The sequence below is a fragment of the Centroberyx gerrardi genome, chromosome 15, assembly GCF_048128805.1.
Source record: "Centroberyx gerrardi isolate f3 chromosome 15, fCenGer3.hap1.cur.20231027, whole genome shotgun sequence".
Lineage (NCBI taxonomy): Eukaryota > Metazoa > Chordata > Actinopteri > Beryciformes > Berycidae > Centroberyx > Centroberyx gerrardi.
This window is the reverse complement of record NC_136011.1, coordinates 15,345,676-15,365,124: the sequence shown is the minus strand read 5'-3', so window position 1 is coordinate 15,365,124 and position 19,449 is coordinate 15,345,676. Positions and strand designations below refer to the sequence as shown.

Genomic DNA, 19,449 nt, shown 5'->3' with positions numbered 1-19,449 from the left:
ATGGGTTGTAAATAGTCATTGCTTTGTTTTGGGAGCCATGAGCTGAAAAGGCGGAGAACCACTAGTCTAGGTTTAGCCAAACATATCCCTAACGTACATGCATAATTATATTATGCGGATATCTCAATTAAGAAGATTCAACAACAAAAAGTTCTTTACACTTGCTTTCAATTGGTGAATTTATGTTTAATGTGATACAATAAATCTGTAAGAACAGCTGTAGAGCACACAGCCAGCATAGATATTGCCTACAGATCTTTTGTGTTGTACTCTACATCTACTTACATTTGACGAATACAGGCTCAATAACATATTTGAAAGATGATACATTAACAGAGCAAACTGTTCAATATTGTTTCATATATAGGGCAGCAGATATCAACTGGAATACCATATCTGAAAACAAACTGATAATTCTGCACCTAGCATTAGACGCAGACCACAATCAACTTCAAAAACTCTCAAAATATTCCCATCATGAAAATACTCTTTCAAAAAGTATAATATCATTATTAAAAAAAAAAAAAATACAACATTTACAGTCATTAGAGCAGAATATGTTGTCTTGCAGTTGGAAAAATGACAGTATTCACACATTAAGTGGTAACAGGTGCATACAGTATGTACATAAATTAAATGCAACTTGAACACTAACAGTATATAGAGTGCATAGATACAAGCGGGAAATAATATTCTCTTCAATCTTATGGTTGCAGTATGGTACTACTAGTGCACAGCCGTGTTTGTCTACAGTGAAGGAAGTTTTAGTCTTGCAATTTGCGCTCCAGTTCTGAGAATACCTTTGCATTGATTTCATCCACTTCATCTTCCACCTGGACAAAAAGACACACATTCATGGGATAAATATGTCAAATGCAGATACAGAGAGTTGTAATGATGTATTTTTTTTTATCATGCTTTAATGATAAAACACTCTACTGAGTAGCTGCAAAAGAATCAACTAATGTTACAGAATAAAAAATAGAGATAGCAGCAAAACAGGATTATCTCAATTTACTTCCACTCTAATCCCATGACTTCATGGGTATAAATTATTTTTTATCTTCAATAAGATATTGGCATTGACATACAGTGTTGCAGTGTTTACGTTCATGTAGAGTACAGTAGATCTTGTTAATCACCTGTTCCACATCGTCAACCTCTGGGATATAAAACTGCAGCATGTTCTGAATGCCGTTCCTCAGGGTGACCGTAGAGCTGGGACATCCCGTGCAGGAACCCACCAGCTTCAGCTTGACTGTGCCGTCTTCAAAACCCTTGAAGATGACGTCGCCTCCATCCTCCTGCACTGTGGGTCTTGGAAGAGAAAGAGAGCGACAGAATGTATTAGAGAGGGAGGGAGCACAAAGTACAGAGAGAGACAGAGTGCTATCACTGTGAACATTATTTCTATGAGTGTATGGTAAACAAATGGTAACCAAAACAACTGCTCTGATGTAAAAGGAAATATTTGGTCACCCACTGCAGTATCATTCCAAATAAGTAAATTACCATTATACTTCACATCAGATAATCACTATCATACATAATTATATTTCTACTGAATGCCATGCAAACAGTTAGCTATCTAATTGCAAAACAGTGATAACTACAGCAGTCTCAGGCTGCACTGTTACTACTGACAACAAGTAGTTCTGTACCTGATTCTTGTGTCCAGAAGCTCCTTTATCATCGATACAACCTCATCATCATCTTCAGAATGACCTACAATAAGGATGATGTACAGTATGGAGACATTTATGAACACAATACAGTCAAGTATGGTCATTAAACACTCCATGTTCATAAAGCAAATAAGATATATAAGTCAGAAGAGCTTGGAGGGCGTGTGTTGTACTCACTGCTCTCATGGTGTGCCACCCCCGTTGTTATGGGGTCTCCACTCTCAAAGAACTTAGCAATGGCTTCCAAAGCATGGCGCTTAATGTCCGTCCATTCCACATCATCGTCCGTCTAAGAGGAAACCAAAGATCAACCTGGTTATCTAGACAGAAATGTTGGGTAGGAACATTATCATAGAGACATGTTGTAGCAGCACATGTAACAGTTACCTTAGTGACTGTTATGAAGTCAGGGCCGAAGAAAACACTTTTTACTCCTTCGATTTCAAAGAGGCCCCTGAGGGAAATATGTTATCACATGTTATCAACTGTTAACACGTTGTTCAACAACATCAAAAACATACCATGCCAGCATGAAGTCTGTGCTCATTTTACTAATAACAACAACAACTTGTGCTGGCTTTTATCAAGAGTGTCGCTGGTGGCTCTACTGCTTTTTTGATGATTTGAATGTTTTGAAAAAGAAACAACAGATCTACACAGTGCATTCCTGCACAATCTGTTATTTTCATTCACAGATATGCTAGAGTATTACATACTGTCATTTAGAAAGGACACAACACAATCATCACAACTACGCACGCTTCAACTAAGCAACCTCATCTCTTGCACAAACTCAAGACACTTTTTAACACTGGTCAACATTGTGAATAGTGTAATGAAAATGAAAACAACAAAAAATTGAGTGTGCACAGTGTTGTTTGTAAACATGGCACAGAACCTGGCTAAGGATGAACAGTCGGCCGAGCTCGGAGAGGGAAAGTCCAGGGTCCCACTTCCTAGGACAGGTTTACCAGGGAGGAACTTCAAGCTCCTAGGGTTTGGAGTATCTTGAGTCTGGATGGACAGGTGTCGCACTGAAAGACATCGTTTTTAAAATAAACTTTAATCAATTTTATTTTGTATACAATCATGACAATATCACACAGACACTTTCTGAATGGAGGTGACAGAGGGTGAGTGAATGTATTAAGAAGTCTGAAGCTGTCTCACTGGAGAAGTGTGTGGCTCCTGTCACGGGCAGCAGCTGAACTTTTCTGAAGCTCTGGCCAGCGCACTGTGTGTGGTATGGGCTTCTGGACTTGACTGGAAACCTTATAATGTAAAGGGGATAAAACAATATCTGTCAGTACTCAGGACATATCTTCAATTTAAATAACTCTTTAGCTATAGACTGAGCTACATTCAAATGCCATTGTGTGGATGGATTAGTGTGACACATGAGTTTGTTTAGCGTCAGCAAATGTTTAGTTTGACGTTAGTTGTTAACTCAGTTTTTTTATTTGAACAAGCCCGGAAACCAGCAGCTAATGTATTCACGGAACTGCAGATGAGGATCACAATCCTAGCTAACGTTAACGGCTAAATGCTTGGTATCGAGGAAGACAGATAAAACTGAAATCAAACACGATAGGTAACGGGATATAGTTTAGCTAGCTGTTTGATGTCTACGGATTAAGGAGTGGCAAAGCGTCGCCTTGTGTCGCAGTTTGCTAGCTAGTATTAGCTCAACCTCACGTCTGTTTGTAACCTTGGCTCATTTTACACCTTACACAAACTTTTAAAAACTCGTTATATTAGCGGTACAAACTAGTATTTAATTAAAATGTGGAGCCATGTTACAGCTGCTGAAATTCAAACCTAAAGTGAGAGGTATTTGTTGACCGGAGCAACTGCTGAAGACCCCATCTCATGCGCGCCGCCATTTTGTTTGTTTTGAAAATGAGGACCTCATGTGGTAGAGTCACATAATCCTGTTCAGGGGTTTCATTTGATGTGATGGCAAATACTTTTAGTTTGCAAGTCATTTATTTTCGAGAGAAAAAACAAAACAGAACATTTTGATTGGAAGAAAGTTGAATGTATAATAATACCAGCAGCTAATGTTTCACTTTTAAGCAGAGGCAACTTTGATTAACAATGAAATTAAAAAAGCATCATAAATAGAGAAGGTCCAGTATTTAGATGAAAATGTAATTAATAGAGTCTAGTCATAATGTGGATGTGCTGCTGTGACAATACAACAACTTTTTCAAATTTTAATCTATTATTATTATTATCATTATTATTATTATTTTTATATTATTACAATAAACCTAAGGGCATCAGACCATCTCTCCAGGTTAATTGGTTTACTCAAAATATGCATCAACATACAGGAAGATATACAGGCATGAAAAATATTCAAAGCATCATTAATACACACCAGTCCTACCAGTCCTACAGAACTGCTATGTTTTCCTTTGAGCTATTATTGAAACTGTGGTATCAAATTAAAACCTCTCCTACTTCTTTCTCCCAAAATCAAAGTAACTGTGCCTACATCCAAATTTTCAGCTGGCCGATGAAATGATTCTCATTTCAAAGCCAGAGTCGCTTAGTGGTGCAACGCTGCACTGGCTTAAGATGGAGCTTAAAGTCATAAAACAAAGGCATAAAACAAACAGTGAGGCAGCGTCAGGAAGGCCAACCCCATGTTTCCTCACATGTGTTCTGACAGGACAAGGTGGTGCTCTAAAGGAGTGGCAAAGAGAGAGAGGGAGAGAGAGAAAGAAAGAAAGAGAGGGACTCTCCCATAAAAGCAGGAATGTATTCTGGGTGGTGGAGGACTTATAACTGACTGTAACTGTACAAGGATCTGCTTGAAGAGCCTGAATTACAATTACCTCATATAGGAGCAGGACATTTTGTGTTGTGTTCCTGCTCTGATGCTGAAGATCCACGCAGGTGTGAGTTTGACTGCAGTTGAGGAATCCAAAAGCTCCTGAAGAAGTCTTCCGGTGACAGCTTTAAAAACACTTTCCAGGAGTCAAAGGCATCCCTGCTTTAATTTTGCTGCTGCTGCTCCTCACCACCAAGACATGGTCCTCTGGATTCTCCTCCCTATCTCGCTCGCCCTGCTGTCCCTCGTTGGAACCTGGACTGTGTAAGTTTACCAGGAATTCACACCTTTTCATCTTTTACCAAGGGATGATGCAAAGTTGCCCTTCACAGATGCCATATTTCATTCTCCACTCAATCTATTCTTTTCATAATGCTGTTTTCTCTTGTCTACCATTCACTGTGGTTTGCGGAAACCTATTCTTCAAGCCCAGTTGAAACTATTAGAACAGCATTCAGTGATGTTTACAAGTAGAGCTTTATTTATCAGAGAGAACAGAACAATCTATCAGCACATTAAATTAAAGACAGGGTGGAAATTTACATTCCCCATGTACAACAACAACGGAACTCTCACAAATGCCAAGTTTCCATTAGTTGGGGCTTCCTGAATGACTTTAATGAGCCAGTAAACTGTTCATCAGTATGATTCAAACATTGAAGCTTAAGCTTGAAGCCTGCACATGAAGTTGTAAGAGCTTAGTTTCATGATAATGTGACTCTTGTTGTGTGATTATCTAGTGCAGGCGCTATCATCAATGACCCATTTGAACTGCTCCATGATTGCCAAGACATCTGAAGGAAGACTGGAGAAAGGAGTGGCTTTTGTATTTGACACGGTGTATTACTGGCTAAAGGCAGTGAGATTCCAATGGGGATACTGAAAGTGTCATCAGAATTATCATCCAGATATTTGTGAAAATTAACCCTTGTTGATTTTTTTGCTGGGACCTTCTTGTCTTTGAGCAAAGAGTGATGAGACGGTATCCTCCTTTTTTAGCAGAAGTGATCTCATGTTTCCCCTTTTCTTAACTCTGGATTCCAGGGAAGTCCGGTTCTTGAAAACCACTGATTTAGCAGGGCTGCATATAGTGGACGTCACATTTGGGCCATTCATGTCATTGCCGTCAATTTATGAAATATGAATTTAATGAATTTAATCTTAATTTTGTGTTTTATCTTTATTTTAGGTGCAGATATATAGATATATCTGTGCAAAGTATATCTGTAGTCCAAAATGTGACGATCATAGCAGCAGTAGCAATTACATGCTCAAGCTTAATTTATGCAAAACTGAAATTGCTCACTATATTGTTTAAACATGCTGTGAGGTCTTTTTTCTAAAAAGATAAAAGAAAGGTAAAGTCAAAATTTGGAGACAGAAAATGATTCATGAATCATTTTTGGTGTGTCTCCAGAGGTACGCGCCTTGAAATATGTGATCAAGCTAGTTCTATCAGTCACAGAGTGTGCAGTATGCAGACAAGACTATCAAGAAATAGCAAGAGACAATACAACAACTTGTTTCTCCAGCTGCGTCATCCATGCCTGCAAAGGCATCTATTTTCCACGTTACATAAAGCTTAAACTGTTAGTGATTACTCAGTGAACAAACCATCATGACTCGTTGGATGACTGTTGAATATTTCCCTGGTGACAGCAGTGGATTGCGTATAAAATGAGGCCTTGGTCTATGTAGGAGTGTCACGGTTAGCTGCTCATTTTCCCATAACTCCCCTTGGTGTGCTCTTACCTTGTCAACCACTTCCATTAAGTGTTTCACTGAATATCTTGAGTGTTTCTTTTTGTATATTGGCTGATAATGAACGGGTCCAGTGTTATTTTTGCCTTGGCAGAAGTTTATACTTCAGATTGTAATTGCATGCTTTTTTCCATGACCGGCGTATTTGATAACCATTTTGTGTTGGTTCATTACTGCCATAGGTGTCATAGTGTATTTGACAATGTACATGTATCACCCCAAAATCCACATATCAGTCCGCAATCAATTCATTCAATAGGAATGTGCTGTTAATGCCTGAGATTGAACTTGGCTGTAGGCTGTAGACAGAACATATCAATAATGCAAAAAGATGCCAAACAATGGTCAGAACATTAAGTGAATAAGTCAAGAATGACATTGGACCCACATAACAAAAATGTTGGCATTATGGTTTCTTCTGTTGTATATTTCCAGATATGGCCTTGCGTTCTACTTCGAACATGTGTGCTCCCTCAGCAACTGGTGAGTTGTGTCTGTTAGTTGACCATGAACAGTTGAATTGTGATGGATTCTCTCAGCCATTCTCTAAAACTTTATCAATCTGTTTTCAGGGAGGGCGACAACTTCTGCAGAAGGAATGAATCCACCGGATGCTGCAACGTCCCCACCATAAGGTAACTACAATGTCTAAGCACACACCTGAGCACAGTTTGCTTTATTTCACTTTCACTCGTCCTTCCCATTGGAATATAATTCTGTGGCATTGCCATAATTAACTGAACATATTATTTGTTCAAACTCAGCTCAAGTGGAACCAGCTCACCAGAGAATTCCCTTTTCACCGCCACGATCAGCGCTGGCTCCTTTCTGTGTGAGTTTCCCTACTGAAGGCCTAACACTTGCTGCACGATATGAGTGATACGCCTGATACCAACTCTGGTTCTCCTCCTTAGTTCTAGTGTTCTCCATTTTCCACCATGCTCACATCCTGGAGAGAAATGCTGCTCAGTCCATGCTGAGCAAGTTTGCGTTGGTCTTTGGTGAGGTGGCAGCCATCGGGGCCTTCGCAGCTGGAAACTGCAATGTGAGTACTTCCTGCTGAATATGTTTGAATAAGATTTATACTTCAGTGAGAGAAATTCATCCCACAAAACATTAAGCTCCAACAGGAAAAGACTTCAGAATATAATGTTGCGTGCCGGACGATAAGCAATAAAGCGGAACAGCTTCAATTTGCAGCTGTGTGTCTAAAGAGCAAACAAAGGTGGGAAACTATTTGTTTTGTCATCTGTGCAGTTGACCAAAGTTAACAAAGCCTCGTACACCTCTTCCACACTTTGAAACATAATACAGTTTGGTTTAGATTAAACTGTACCTTTTTTATTTGAGTAATAATGTTGTAATGACAGTATTAACAATCCAAATATCCACATCAACACTTCACAATTCTGGGTGATGTTCTTGTGTTATTATTACATACGAGTTGAACAGCTTCTATCTGCATGATAGAAACCACATTAGAATATTGCGCACCACCTAATAAAAGATATTTAGTATGTACAGTATAAATAACAAAATTATTATAAGAATTACTATCAGTCTGCATCGGCCTATATAACACTTGTTTAGGCACATATTGTAAGATTTATTGTAAGACTTATACTAGTCACCAAGGCTGTATACTGTAGCCATGACTTGCAGAAATCCATACCTCCATGCCTACACATGCATAATAACCTTTATTATAAGTTGTCCTGATAACAACTGACTGTCTGCTGACTCTGTTGAATGTACTGACTGTCCTCCACAGCCTCACTACCTGTCACTCCTGCACTACCTCGGAGCTGCCATTAGTTTCCTGTGCATCTGTTTCTACACTGTGCTGCTCACTGCGCTGACTGGGAGGTGTGTGCTGACAGGATTTGAGAAGTTTCTCTACCCAATACGCATAATCTCCACTGTACTCCAGATCATTGTCACCATCTGCTGTATCCTTCCTAAGCCTCTGGGCTAGACTGTCTGTCTGTCTGTCTGTTTGTCAGTGTGTCTGACTCTCACTCTCCAACTGCTGCCTCTCCTACAGGCCTTTTGCGCCGTACTCTGATCCAGTCTGCTGCACTGTTTACAAAGTGGGACTGGCCAAGATGGCCAAGGGGAAATCGACTGAGCTCACACGCTGTTTTCAAGTAACACCCGGCTTCACATTTACAAAGTTTCACACATTCACATCTGGGAGCAGCTTTGATGTGGCACTAGTCAAAATATTTAGAATATCCATATATGTATATATTAACACAGCATATACTGTAGGATGGTAAGACCTGGCACCATGTGGCTCGTGCTTCCTACTACAGTAAGACAATTGCAAAACAGACAGGGTGGAGATGGAAAATGAATAGGAAAATGCATTAGTACATGGAATAACAAAAAGGAAAATTGAAATGCCTTATTTTGTTGCTTTGAGACAGAAAAATTAAATTGACACATTTAATGAACATTTTACTAGTTGTTTAACAGTTTTATTAATTGTGTCATTTAAATGTGAATTTAATCAATCACTTTATAATTTTTTTTAATCTATTAATTAATCAATAATAATTAACCCCTGAACTAGTCTATAATAATTAGAATGGAACACTAGAGACTCCATAGATTACATTGCCATTTTGTAAAGATAGAAACATAAAGGCATTTAGACTATTACATCAAGGATATAAAAGGTATTGATGTGATCAATATTCAGTTCATTAGGAGATAATTTACAGTCAAAGGCTTTTACAAACAATCACGCTCCAGTTTATTTATGAAACACTGCACTGCCGCTAACTGTTACATCCCTCCTTAACGCTGAAATCCCTCAGACACTATTCTGTTTGCCCAGGAGGAATACTGGTACATTCACCTGTCTGCCGTGTTTGAGTGGATGCTCAGCGTCAACCTGGAGCTGTTTGAGCTCAGCTACGCTGTGGAGTTTTGTTTCTTCTCCTCCTCCATGCTTTCAAACCTGTTGGGCAAGCCAGAGGAAGAGAAGCCTTTGATGCTGACGATGTCCTGATATGAGGCTGCCAGGGTCCAGAGAAAGGACACGAGTAGAGCGGATGGACTTAACAAGGCATCTGGAAAGTAAATGGCTGGACCGTGGCTGGAACAATATTACTGTATTTCAGCACTCTCTACAGGGCCTGGATCGTTCATATCTATTGATGGATTATTCATCACCTCATGCTTCATTCTACCGTCCTGATATGTCAATACCTCTATGTAGATTTTCTTTACTGCGCAGTTTCTGACTTTAAGCACTACTGGTGATTTTGTTCCTATATGAAGGTAAAAACACTCACTGAGGTCTAATTTATTGAGGGAGTTCATACTGTGCTTGACATAATTTATTGAACAAAACAGACTAGCTTGCTAAAGCCATATTTTGTTTTTGTATCTCAGACCAGATATTTTCACACAGTTATTACATCAGAAATTATGAGTCACTGTTGGCACGTCACACTAAGTATAAATACAACTTCTGGGGAGACGGTACATGAACAAAGTATGACAGCCATGCCATACAAATAACCATTTTGATGCTCTGCCAACAGAACAAATGTAACATGGTACTCATTTGAGCCTTTGAACTATTTTTTCTATCACACACCTTTTTCATTATTTATATGATGCTCAGGTTTTTTGTGCAATGATTTTTATCGAATGTTACCATAATCAACAATGAATATCAGTCAAGGACTCCTCAAATGGTGGAAATGAAGGCCAAATGATAGATAATCTCATTGATTAAATGTTAGCTCAATGTTGACCTTAAGGTTCCTTAACATCTCAGCACTTAAATATAGCTTTGTTGATTTAATAATAAAATACTCAAGACCGCTGTATGCTGTGAGCAGTCCTGTTTTCATTAAGCTTGGTGGCTGTTGTGCAATCACATTCAGATGTACATCCCCACTGCGTCATGAGATCCTGTTTGAGTGGATGATTAACGCTGTAAATGACGTTCATGAAAGCGTGATGGTCAGAGGTATCCACACATCAACACACACTAAAACAAGCCAAGTTACAGAACAGGTTCAAGGTACCTAGTACAGTGGGTGTTGTCTAAATCCTTTCCACTACAAGGATTTTAGGTGTGGTCTAGTGATTTAGATTTGAATGGCATGTCAGAGGACGCAATTTTAACTGGAGATATTCAGTGGTACTTCTTACTGCTAATGGTGTTAGACTGATGACTCTGAATAATTCATAAGTGATTGTTCTGCAAGTGCTGATTTTTAGTAAAAGCAACTTGTTCCCACAATTTTTCCTACATTCCGTGCTGCACTTCAGCTTATTGCATGAGACAACTTCTCATGCCGTGTTAAGATTCCAACATAGAGAATCCTGAGGAAAGGAAACCACATGGTTCTGGTTTTAATGCAAAGCACTTAACCTTTACTTGAAAGAAGGTAATATACATCCTGGAATTACAGATAATAAAGATACATTATGAGCAAAATCATTTCACAATGAATATCATCTCTCCTTCGCATCAACCCAGAGAGTAGTGCGACATATCTACAGTTTTGTTAGGAAGAAAACAGTGAAAAGCACACCTAATTCTGTCCAAGCATCTTTACTGTATGATACACTGTAAAAAATGTTCTATATTAAGCAGTAGTCCACATTGTTAACCTCCTCAATAACAAAAGGAAAAAAGAAACAAAATTTGAAGAAACATGAGTTTCATGGGTGTTTTCCAACTAAGTAGTTCAACTGCAATGCATACATTATAAATATATGTAAGGGGAAGAAGAAAAACAAAAAGTTCAAAATAGTACTACAAGCAATATTCCACAATTCCAGCATGGCTGAAACAATAAGTGGCCATTTTTTCAAAATCCCACACTTTGGCGTGTGACCACAGCTAATCTTTTACAAACCTTTAAGATACTGTAGAATCTTCAAGCAGGCGCATTTGCAAGCCCAACTAATGCTCAACACCTCCGGATAAATCAAGCTAAAATTGCCCTTAAAATTTGCTCTGTGAATGAATAAAGTTGCCTACTATCTTATCCTGTGAGGTGAGAAACACTTTTCATAAGGAGTGAGGACTTTGCGTGAGAAAAACGCAAGGTCTTATAGTTAAGAAAAGTTTTTTTTTTTGCAACTCCAAGCCTTAAGTAATGAAAAAGCTCCTCCTCAGCTAAGCTAGGGGCAGTCACTGGTATTAATCACAGAACTCTTCAATTCTAAAAGTAACTTATTCGTGTTCTCTGGCTCACGTCCAACAGCTTCAACTAAATGCTCGTCTCCTTTCCTCTCCTCCTCCCCATTTGTACCTAAAGACACTCCGTGGTCAGTTGATTTCTCAGGTCGGGGTAAGCTCCACCTGTATACACTATGAACAATTCTCTTTTCAATAAAAAGGAAGGACACTACAGTAGTTGACAACTCAAAAAAGTATTAATGTGATGATGCGGGTTGGTAATTGTTTAAATCTACGGCAAGTTGAAATGGGGGATTTCTTCAAACGGAGTACATGTTCTTGGTGGTGGATCCGCTCTTGCTGGACGTGTCGTCGTGTGACTGGTAGCCAATCATGGCTTTGATGGGGAGGCTCAGACGCTCTTTATACTGTTGCCTGTGGAGAGGAGACATGGACGTGAGACATGGACCTGAGACACGGACGTGAATGTGTGTCACCATCTAGTGGCCAACTGGAGGAGGCAAGTCAACTTATAATTCCATCACTTGTACACGCTGCATTACTCACTGACTGATCATGTCTTTGAGAGTGCGGTACAGCTTACCCTATCGTCATGATGGCTTCCCTGTTTTGGCAGTTGCTGGTCCAGATGGCTATTTTGTCACCTTTAGGTCTGACGTTGACCACAGCGCCGCACACGTCTTCACTGGCCTCATCAAACGACTCGCCGACTAAACACAACAGCTGCGAAATACACAAACCACAACATACTATGAGATTCATGGCCATCAGAACGGGTGCGTGTGACGATGTCGGTTCGTTAGGAGAGTCGGCCAGCTGCTGCCGAGCGTAGCCTTACCGTCTCCATCCAGTAGCGGTCAAGGTCGTTGTGTCTCTGCTGTTTGCTGAGGGTCATCAGCCATCGACCTCCCAGCTTGTTCCTGTCGTCTTCCCACATCGGCTTGATCCCATCCTGCCAAACGTGAACAAAGACTTGAATTACTGTTGCTGATGCTAGTTTCTGCAAAGAACAGCTACAGACTCAGGAGGGCTTCCCTAAATTGCGTGTTGTGGTCATACTTTCTTAAAATTATATCATAACCATGTTCATCTCTGCTGCTCAAATTTCTCAGTTTAACATGCTAAAAATATACAAATTGTGAACAACAGCAAAACAATATTCTCTACATAATAAAATAATCAGATTACATTTGTGAAAGGCCTTACCTTAAATAAGCAATAATCGCAGCCAAAGCCAAGCTTGCTTGGTTGCTGTATGTGGTTGTATAATCTGTAAGAAAAAAGGATAATTGTATCAATACCAAAATTTGGACTTCAGTGCCAATACCAGCCCCATCTGCCATGGTTCTGATTTTAAAGCAAGGCCACAGTGAGGAAATCTAAGCCTATAATCTAAAAAGTGACATATTACAAACATGGAATTATTTAGATTTTTTGAGCCAAAAAATAGCATTGGATGTTTATTTGACAAAGACAAAAAGCAATGCTACTGTAACTGTTGTCATGGGACAATTTTTAGTGCTGTGCAACTACTAAAACATAAAACAGCTGATGGAGCACACAGACCATCTAGAGTTGTCTGGAACATGACTTTCTGGTGAAAGGCCGACAGCGATCTGTATAAGTGAACAAGCTTCTACTATGGTTTACACTTCAGTGTTAACGTTCCGCGCAGTGGAGCTCATTCATAAAACTCTGCGTTTTACCACAGCTGTGAATACTGTGATGGAGCCACATTGCCGCTGTGTTATCCTCGGCTGTAGGCCGGGAGACAGCCAATCAAAAGAAAACCTGTTGATCAAGCTTTACATATTCAACAGCTTGTCCACACCTGTGTGTCAGTGCAATAGGCAGCATAGACACGTCACCCTCCTCCTCATGCACTCCTACTGCTGTATTGTTGGCCATGATAAACTGAATGTTTATGATGTCACTTGCTGAAATTATAAATCGACCATAGGTTGTGGTTGTGACCTGATGAAGACCTATCGAAACATTAAGATAAATAAATATAAGGCAGCAGTGTGCACCGTTCTCTTTGTTTAATACTTTAGCTGAATCAAATCAGATGGAAACTGACTTTTACAAACCGCAATCAGAGCAGTAATTAATAATTGCAAAGCCAGTGTGTCATATTTATTAAAACATTTTCCTGTTTCCAATGATAATTAATGCCCTGGGACACAATGTAACTTTATTGATTTTTTTGAATAATTAACATTTGTTTTCATTAGTTAACATTAATTTCTACAATATACCATCTGACTAGAGCCGGTGGTATTTTTTGCGGCACGGTGCACTTTTATGAATCGCTTTCACAATATGTAAATGAACAAAAGGGGTGAATGTACGAGGAAAACGGTAACGCTAATAACGTCCCTGTATTTCATGTTTATGAATGAGAAAACACCCTACTGTGACGGTATCTGCCCCTAACGTCACGCTAAACCTGCCAGGAAGTTTTATGAATGAGCCCCACTGTCTTGACTTGCAGCTAAAACACATTTTACTAACAGAAAACAATGCTCTGGCAGTCTGACCATCAGGCATGCCCAATGATAGCAAGACGACCGAAATTCTGTATGGATTCAACATGAATTCAACCGTATTCTAATTTGCAGGTTTAATCAGTGTGTGGGAGTTTTTCCAGAGATACCTGGATACAAAACTTAAACATTGCGTGTACAAAGGCTTTTCTCTAATGTTTGTGGGAGAAGGAACCACACTACTACACCTGTACGGGACACTTTGCAGCACCACAAGGGACAGTTATCAAAGTAAGATCTGACTCGTACCAAGATGTTATATTGTGTTGCTTTGTCTTTACTTGTGTGCTTTTCAGTCAGAGTGAAAGACAAAACATATGAAGATATACTGTATATAAAGAAAGTCCATTCTTCTTCTAAAATCATGGTTACATTGCAGGGTTAGTGGAGAATACTTACGCCCAGAAGTCTTCCACTGTGTCAAACTTAGAGATGAGACGCAAGTTCTCTGTCCAGCTTTTGCTCTTGTCGTTTTTGAAATACCACAGGGCCCATCTAAGAGAAGAAAACACAACAATCACTTTCACAACACTCACTTAATATTCATAGGACTGTGGAAAAAAAACTTTTAAGTACAATTAAGTACAATGAGAAAGGGTTTCATCAACAAAACTGGCAATTACGGTTGTTCTGATGCCCAGCATTTAGCCTACACATCGCCCAATCAAACATCTCTTGATGGCATCGGGGCAGGGAGCCCGAGGGACGTTTGTTCCCTTAGTGAGGTCTGCCAGGCAGCGGTCTCCTGCAAGGCTGCCAATCGCTGGCACACCTCTTTCTGCAATGAGCCACAAGTAATGAGCAAACTGCACCACAGGTAGCCCTGTTAGTTGGCTAGCTATTTAGTAATTAGTCATTGCTGTATGCCTAACGACAGTGATTAGCCTGTCAAACGCCTCTCTCTCCTAGTCTTTTCTGTCTCTCTCCATTTTCATCTGTCTAATAAAGGATACTTTGCAAATGTTATCTTCTAAATATCGATGAAAAATCAAACAAAAATCAAAAAACAACTCAACATCGCCGCTTGAAAAAGTCACATCGGCACTGACACAGCCCATTGTCGATGTCTGATGACATCGTACATCAGCACAACCCTACTGGCAATGTTTAGGATGGAACTCATCAAGCTTTTATGTGACAAAAACATGGTTAGTGACCTGACTGAGAAAAACACACATAAGCAATGTTACTGATCATGTAAGCATCAGTGTTTAGCTTCAGTAAAACCATCAAAAGTCCATATCTTCGTAATAGGAAACTATGGAAGGCCTTGGCATCTCATAACATGAAAACAACAAAATAGCTTAAGCCAGACTCCTATTAACTGAACACAGATATAGAGCCCATTTCACCGCAGAACACAACAGCGAGTCAGAATGGCATGCATATCAATGCAAAAGAACAGAGAAACCAGGCCATCATCCGCCCTACAAACGCACCCATTGTTTATGACGGGTGCCATTATTCTTTCATCTATTCCCAGGAAGGGTATGCCTGGTGGGGGAGGGATGAGGGCAGAGAAGGGGCACCGGCTGAACCCTGTGCCCCCCTCCCTACAACAGTAACCAACCCTTAACCCCGCCCACGTGTCATAAAGACCCGTGTAATATTCAGTAAAGCCAAATCAGAGGAGGAGACCCAAGCAGTACAGACGAACAGAGAGAGAAGTACTAGTACCATGCTGCTGCCTTAGTGACACCAATTATTACACAACGCTGGAGACTAGACAGCACACAGCCGTGATTTCCTCCGGTGAACCCAGCTGAGGACACAGACAGGGCATGTAAACAAACATTCCAGACTAGATAAAGTCTATGGCGGAGGATTGGTAATTACTGCGGAGGAGATCTGAGACAAAAACAGTGACAAGATATGCTACAACATATTCGTAAACAACATTTTGCAACACAGCTACCTTGCCAATTCGGCAGGCCAAGACCTCCTTACGGTGTATCACAGTGCAGATAAACCAGAAAGCAAGACAGAGGCTTCAACACCTAGCCTTCTATCCGAGACATCCACTATTAAGGGTGTTAAAGTGGAAGTGTCTTTATACTTTAACCCGGCCCCAGTATGGTCAAACCACATCTGAGAGGCTAACACCAGAATGCTAGGATTACGCTGCCCAGGCTGGAACAGTAGCTGGGGACAACCTTCACCTCAGAGGCTGGGCTGAACAAGCAGAATGGCCTAGAAGTGACTTACTACGTGGTCTACTCAGCATTTCCCCACCAACTCTACAGTGCTACTGAATAGGTTGTCGCCAGCACAGAATTGTGATAACATTTCTAAAAAGACAACAGTGAATGACAACTGCGTCAACACTGATATGTAGGAGGCCAAAAACGGCTATTCTGTCCTCCCTATTTCAAATCATGAACCTAATATAGCCTTCTCTACATGATCACACTTATTTTTTTGCATTGTTTTCTGTATAGGTTGATCCAACGGTTGCCATCCTTTTTCTGTGCCAAGGCACACTTCAGCCAAAACCTAATATCCAGCACACACCATGTAACCTATTCTTTGAGAAAGATCCATTAAGCTTAATATGATCCTCCTAGTAGTGATATCAAGAAATGTAGGACAAGGTCCAGCTTTGAGGAAATAAGTGTCATTTTAAACAGATTCACTTAGGTTTCAATTATGATCAACATAATAAATTTGATGTTGCTGATGTTTACATTTGGAAAATTTTTTTAATGTACAAAGCACATTTCAGTTCAATAAACAGCACCTTGTAGAGAACACAAGGTTAGAAGACATTTTTCATTAAACACACATCCTCGGTGTCATTGGAGAGAAACAATTTTGCCATGTTATCTACTGAGAGGACTAACAGTACCAAAACAAGCAGTGCTTCCCACCCAAACACTATAAGGAGAAAGTCTAAGCAACTAGGTTGAAATTCCATAGCAGTGAGTAATATACTAGTATTCCAAAATCAGTAAACCACCTTCATGTGTGGCCAGAAGTGAAGACATAGCCCACAGAACAGGTGTAAAAATGGGGACCTTCCACCAAATGAGATCAAGATGAAATATGTTGTCATTAGTGCCTAATAAAATGGAGGACACTTCCTCAAAGAACAATGTAAGAATGCAATGTGCTGTCAAACATCACAGTTTGATCCATACTTGTTTTGCAAGGGGTGTTTGATATATTGCTCAGGACTCGCAACCACAGGGCTGTCAGTTTGGGGTTCTTCAGTATCAGCTGCTTTCTGAGAAGAAATAGGCAGAGGGAAAAAAACATAAATTAAGATGATCAGTTCATAATCACACATATTAATTGAAAATTCCATCCTATTCTATTATCTATTTTGAATACGAAAGCTATTCATTTATATACCTAATTCATTCTCACTTCTGAATGGACAATAGTCTTTGTCATAAAAACTACAAAGTTAGCAAGCTAACTAACGATACCTATTAAGACAAGCAGCTTTGTCAGCAAAGCTATTCAGTCCTATAGCATAATTTCAATTGATAAAGTCACTAACGTAACTACTACTCCAAATAGCTAGCGTTAGGTTGATAAAGCCACCCAATGAGAAAATCTAAACTACACTAACCAGCTAAGCTAGTTAACGTTAGCCAGTATTAGTTTTAGCAGACGTGCTAGCTAGCAGCGAGACACACGTGTCCAGATGTCACGAATTTAATTCATAACATCACAATATGAACGCTCACAAGCACTAACGGTGTCTTCGGAGTCATCTAAAATAATAACTTTAATATCGAGGTAGATTTAAACGAATCAATGAATGGACTACGACTGAACGATGTTCAGTCAGTCCCTCCCTGCCAACAAAGTCAGGCAATGCCACCCCCCTTATCCATCACATTGCTGTGCATGCTAACGTTAGCTAACGTTAGAATCCACGCGAACTGACCCATCATAACACTACAACACAATAATTCGCCGAAAAATAGTGGGCGCGATTCCAATTACACCAGATTGTATTACAACATCATCAAACGTGGTCAATTCTTAGTCTCTCCTTATGTGCTAGTCGAATTTTCCAGCTATCCCTGTCTCCCTTACCGGCTCCGATGTCGCCATCTTGACAGTTGAAATTCTCTGGCCGTTCAGCGCTGCTGCGTCACAAACCAACCACTCACAACCCTACGGAAGCCTTTTCAGTCCAAACGCGTATACTGGTTGCGATACATCTACATCCATGGGATATAGTCATAGAACGTAAATTGACTTGACATAAACACTCTGAGCCAAACTGTCTTGACATGTTTTTGGTTTTAGTAAAAAGGCTCAAACAATGCACACACATGCTAACCTTAATGACAAACCTTTACCTATTGAAGTCTCCACTTCTCTCGAGGTTTCTAGGCTTGTAATACTACTATAATTAATGATGCCTATGTGGATGGTCTTTTCCCTTTTCCGCCTTCCAGAGAGCAAAATACAGCACCCCTGAGTTTGGTAGGGATTCAGTGACTTGCTCAATGACAGTTGTAGAGGACAGATGCTTACTGACCTGGGGGTTTAGACTCAGGATGTCTGGTTGAAGGCCACTTGGCTGCCACCTTGTACATTTGGACCCCATGGTCTTCCCAGGGTGGCTTAGGTCAAATGTCACCAGGTAATGGTGACATTTTAGGGTTAGGTTTTTGGTCTGATTGCACACTTTGTTAACGAAGGCTTCAGGACGCATTTCCGCCCTGCTGCTAACCTTGAGCCATGATGTGATTGGCCATACAGAACTGTAAATGACACTGGGTCCTTTGGCATCACGAGGACATGCCCAAACTAGTAGGCTACAGCTCTGGCCAATCATGGCTTAAACACCTCTGGAATTGTTCTTTCCAAATATTTTGTTTGCATTTTCACCTGAGTAGCCAAAGTTCACCAGGATGCTCCAACAGACCTCCCTGCTCACAGTGCCAAAGGGCTTCAGGTTGACAAAGGCCATGAAGATGTCCTGGTGTTCTCAGCACCTCTGAGGTACTGTAGCTGTGAAAATCATGTTGGCTGTGCTCCTATTTTTCCTGAACCCTCACTATGACTTAGGCAGTTTTGTTTATGTGAATCACTCCCTGGAACATCAATGTTGCCAGGACTTGACTGCAAACTCTGCTCTTCACAGATTGTGCTCATATGGTACAAGCACCACAACTCCCAGTGTGGTCCAATCAAATCTGAAAACCTAAATTCACTATTCTAGACTACACTGCCTCCGGGTAAGTACAGCCTCATTTAATGAGGAAGTGATCTCCTCAGCAATTCCTTTTTAACTCCACAGTTCTGTGAATAGCTTTTCACCAGAGCAGAACTGGAACATTATTTCTAAAATGACAACAGTGAATGAAAACTGTACTGAAATTGTTAAGCAAGACGTTAAGAATTTGTGATCTTTGCTCAGTTTCAAATCATAGACCAAATATACCCTTCTCCCATATGATTAGATTTATCTTTTTGAATTGT

At 40.1% G+C, this 19,449-nt stretch overlaps 3 protein-coding genes across 3 annotated transcripts; 1 reads left to right on the top strand and 2 right to left on the bottom strand.

Annotated features, from left to right (window-relative positions):
* Window positions 1-171: 171 nt before the first annotated feature.
* Window positions 172-3,586, bottom strand: LOC139923398 (NFU1 iron-sulfur cluster scaffold homolog, mitochondrial). The gene is made up of 8 exons (XM_071914168.2): window positions 3,504-3,586; window positions 2,856-2,956; window positions 2,584-2,719; window positions 2,073-2,139; window positions 1,863-1,974; window positions 1,662-1,725; window positions 1,143-1,317; window positions 172-833 (listed from the first exon to the last, which is right to left on the bottom strand). Exons 1-8 carry the CDS (start codon window positions 3,566-3,568, stop codon window positions 765-767), a joined length of 789 nt encoding a protein of 262 aa, XP_071770269.2. The 5' UTR covers window positions 3,569-3,586; the 3' UTR covers window positions 172-764.
* Window positions 3,587-4,450: 864 nt separating this feature from the next.
* Window positions 4,451-11,055, top strand: LOC139923381 (transmembrane protein 150A). The gene is made up of 7 exons (XM_071914138.2): window positions 4,451-4,788; window positions 6,721-6,768; window positions 6,858-6,920; window positions 7,050-7,117; window positions 7,200-7,330; window positions 8,057-8,234; window positions 9,108-11,055. The coding sequence occupies exons 1-7, from the start codon at window positions 4,724-4,726 to the stop codon at window positions 9,299-9,301; spliced, it is 747 nt and encodes a 248-aa protein (XP_071770239.1). The 5' UTR covers window positions 4,451-4,723; the 3' UTR covers window positions 9,302-11,055.
* eif4e1c (eukaryotic translation initiation factor 4E family member 1c) lies at window positions 10,661-18,105 on the bottom strand. The gene is made up of 7 exons (XM_071914139.2): window positions 18,052-18,105; window positions 17,142-17,227; window positions 14,404-14,499; window positions 12,665-12,728; window positions 12,297-12,410; window positions 12,042-12,181; window positions 10,661-11,872 (listed from the first exon to the last, which is right to left on the bottom strand). The coding sequence occupies exons 1-7, from the start codon at window positions 18,067-18,069 to the stop codon at window positions 11,758-11,760; spliced, it is 633 nt and encodes a 210-aa protein (XP_071770240.1). The 5' UTR covers window positions 18,070-18,105; the 3' UTR covers window positions 10,661-11,757.
* Window positions 18,106-19,449: the final 1,344 nt, after the last annotated feature.

Bases quoted from the DNA above. Each gene is read 5' to 3' on its own strand.
- LOC139923398 (XM_071914168.2), bottom strand. From the start codon at position 3,568: ATGGCGGCGCGCATGAGATGGGGTCTTCAGCAGTTGCTCCGGTCAACA. The intron at 2,957-3,503 runs GTTTGAATTTCA...TTACATTATAAG, and splicing joins ACAAATACCTCTCACTTTAG to GTTTCCAGTCAAGTCCAGAA. The intron at 834-1,142 runs GTGATTAACAAG...CTTTTTGTCCAG, and splicing joins AGGTTGACGATGTGGAACAG to GTGGAAGATGAAGTGGATGA.
- LOC139923381 (XM_071914138.2), top strand. From the start codon at position 4,724: ATGGTCCTCTGGATTCTCCTCCCTATCTCGCTCGCCCTGCTGTCCCTC. The intron at 6,921-7,049 runs GTAACTACAATG...GTTCAAACTCAG, and splicing joins TGCAACGTCCCCACCATAAG to CTCAAGTGGAACCAGCTCAC. The intron at 7,118-7,199 runs GTGAGTTTCCCT...TCTCCTCCTTAG, and splicing joins CAGCGCTGGCTCCTTTCTGT to TTCTAGTGTTCTCCATTTTC.
- eif4e1c (XM_071914139.2), bottom strand. The intron at 12,411-12,664 runs GTAAGGCCTTTC...CACGTTTGGCAG, and splicing joins GCGATTATTGCTTATTTAAG to GATGGGATCAAGCCGATGTG. The intron at 11,873-12,041 runs GTAAGCTGTACC...TCCTCTCCACAG, and splicing joins GAAGCCATCATGACGATAGG to GCAACAGTATAAAGAGCGTC.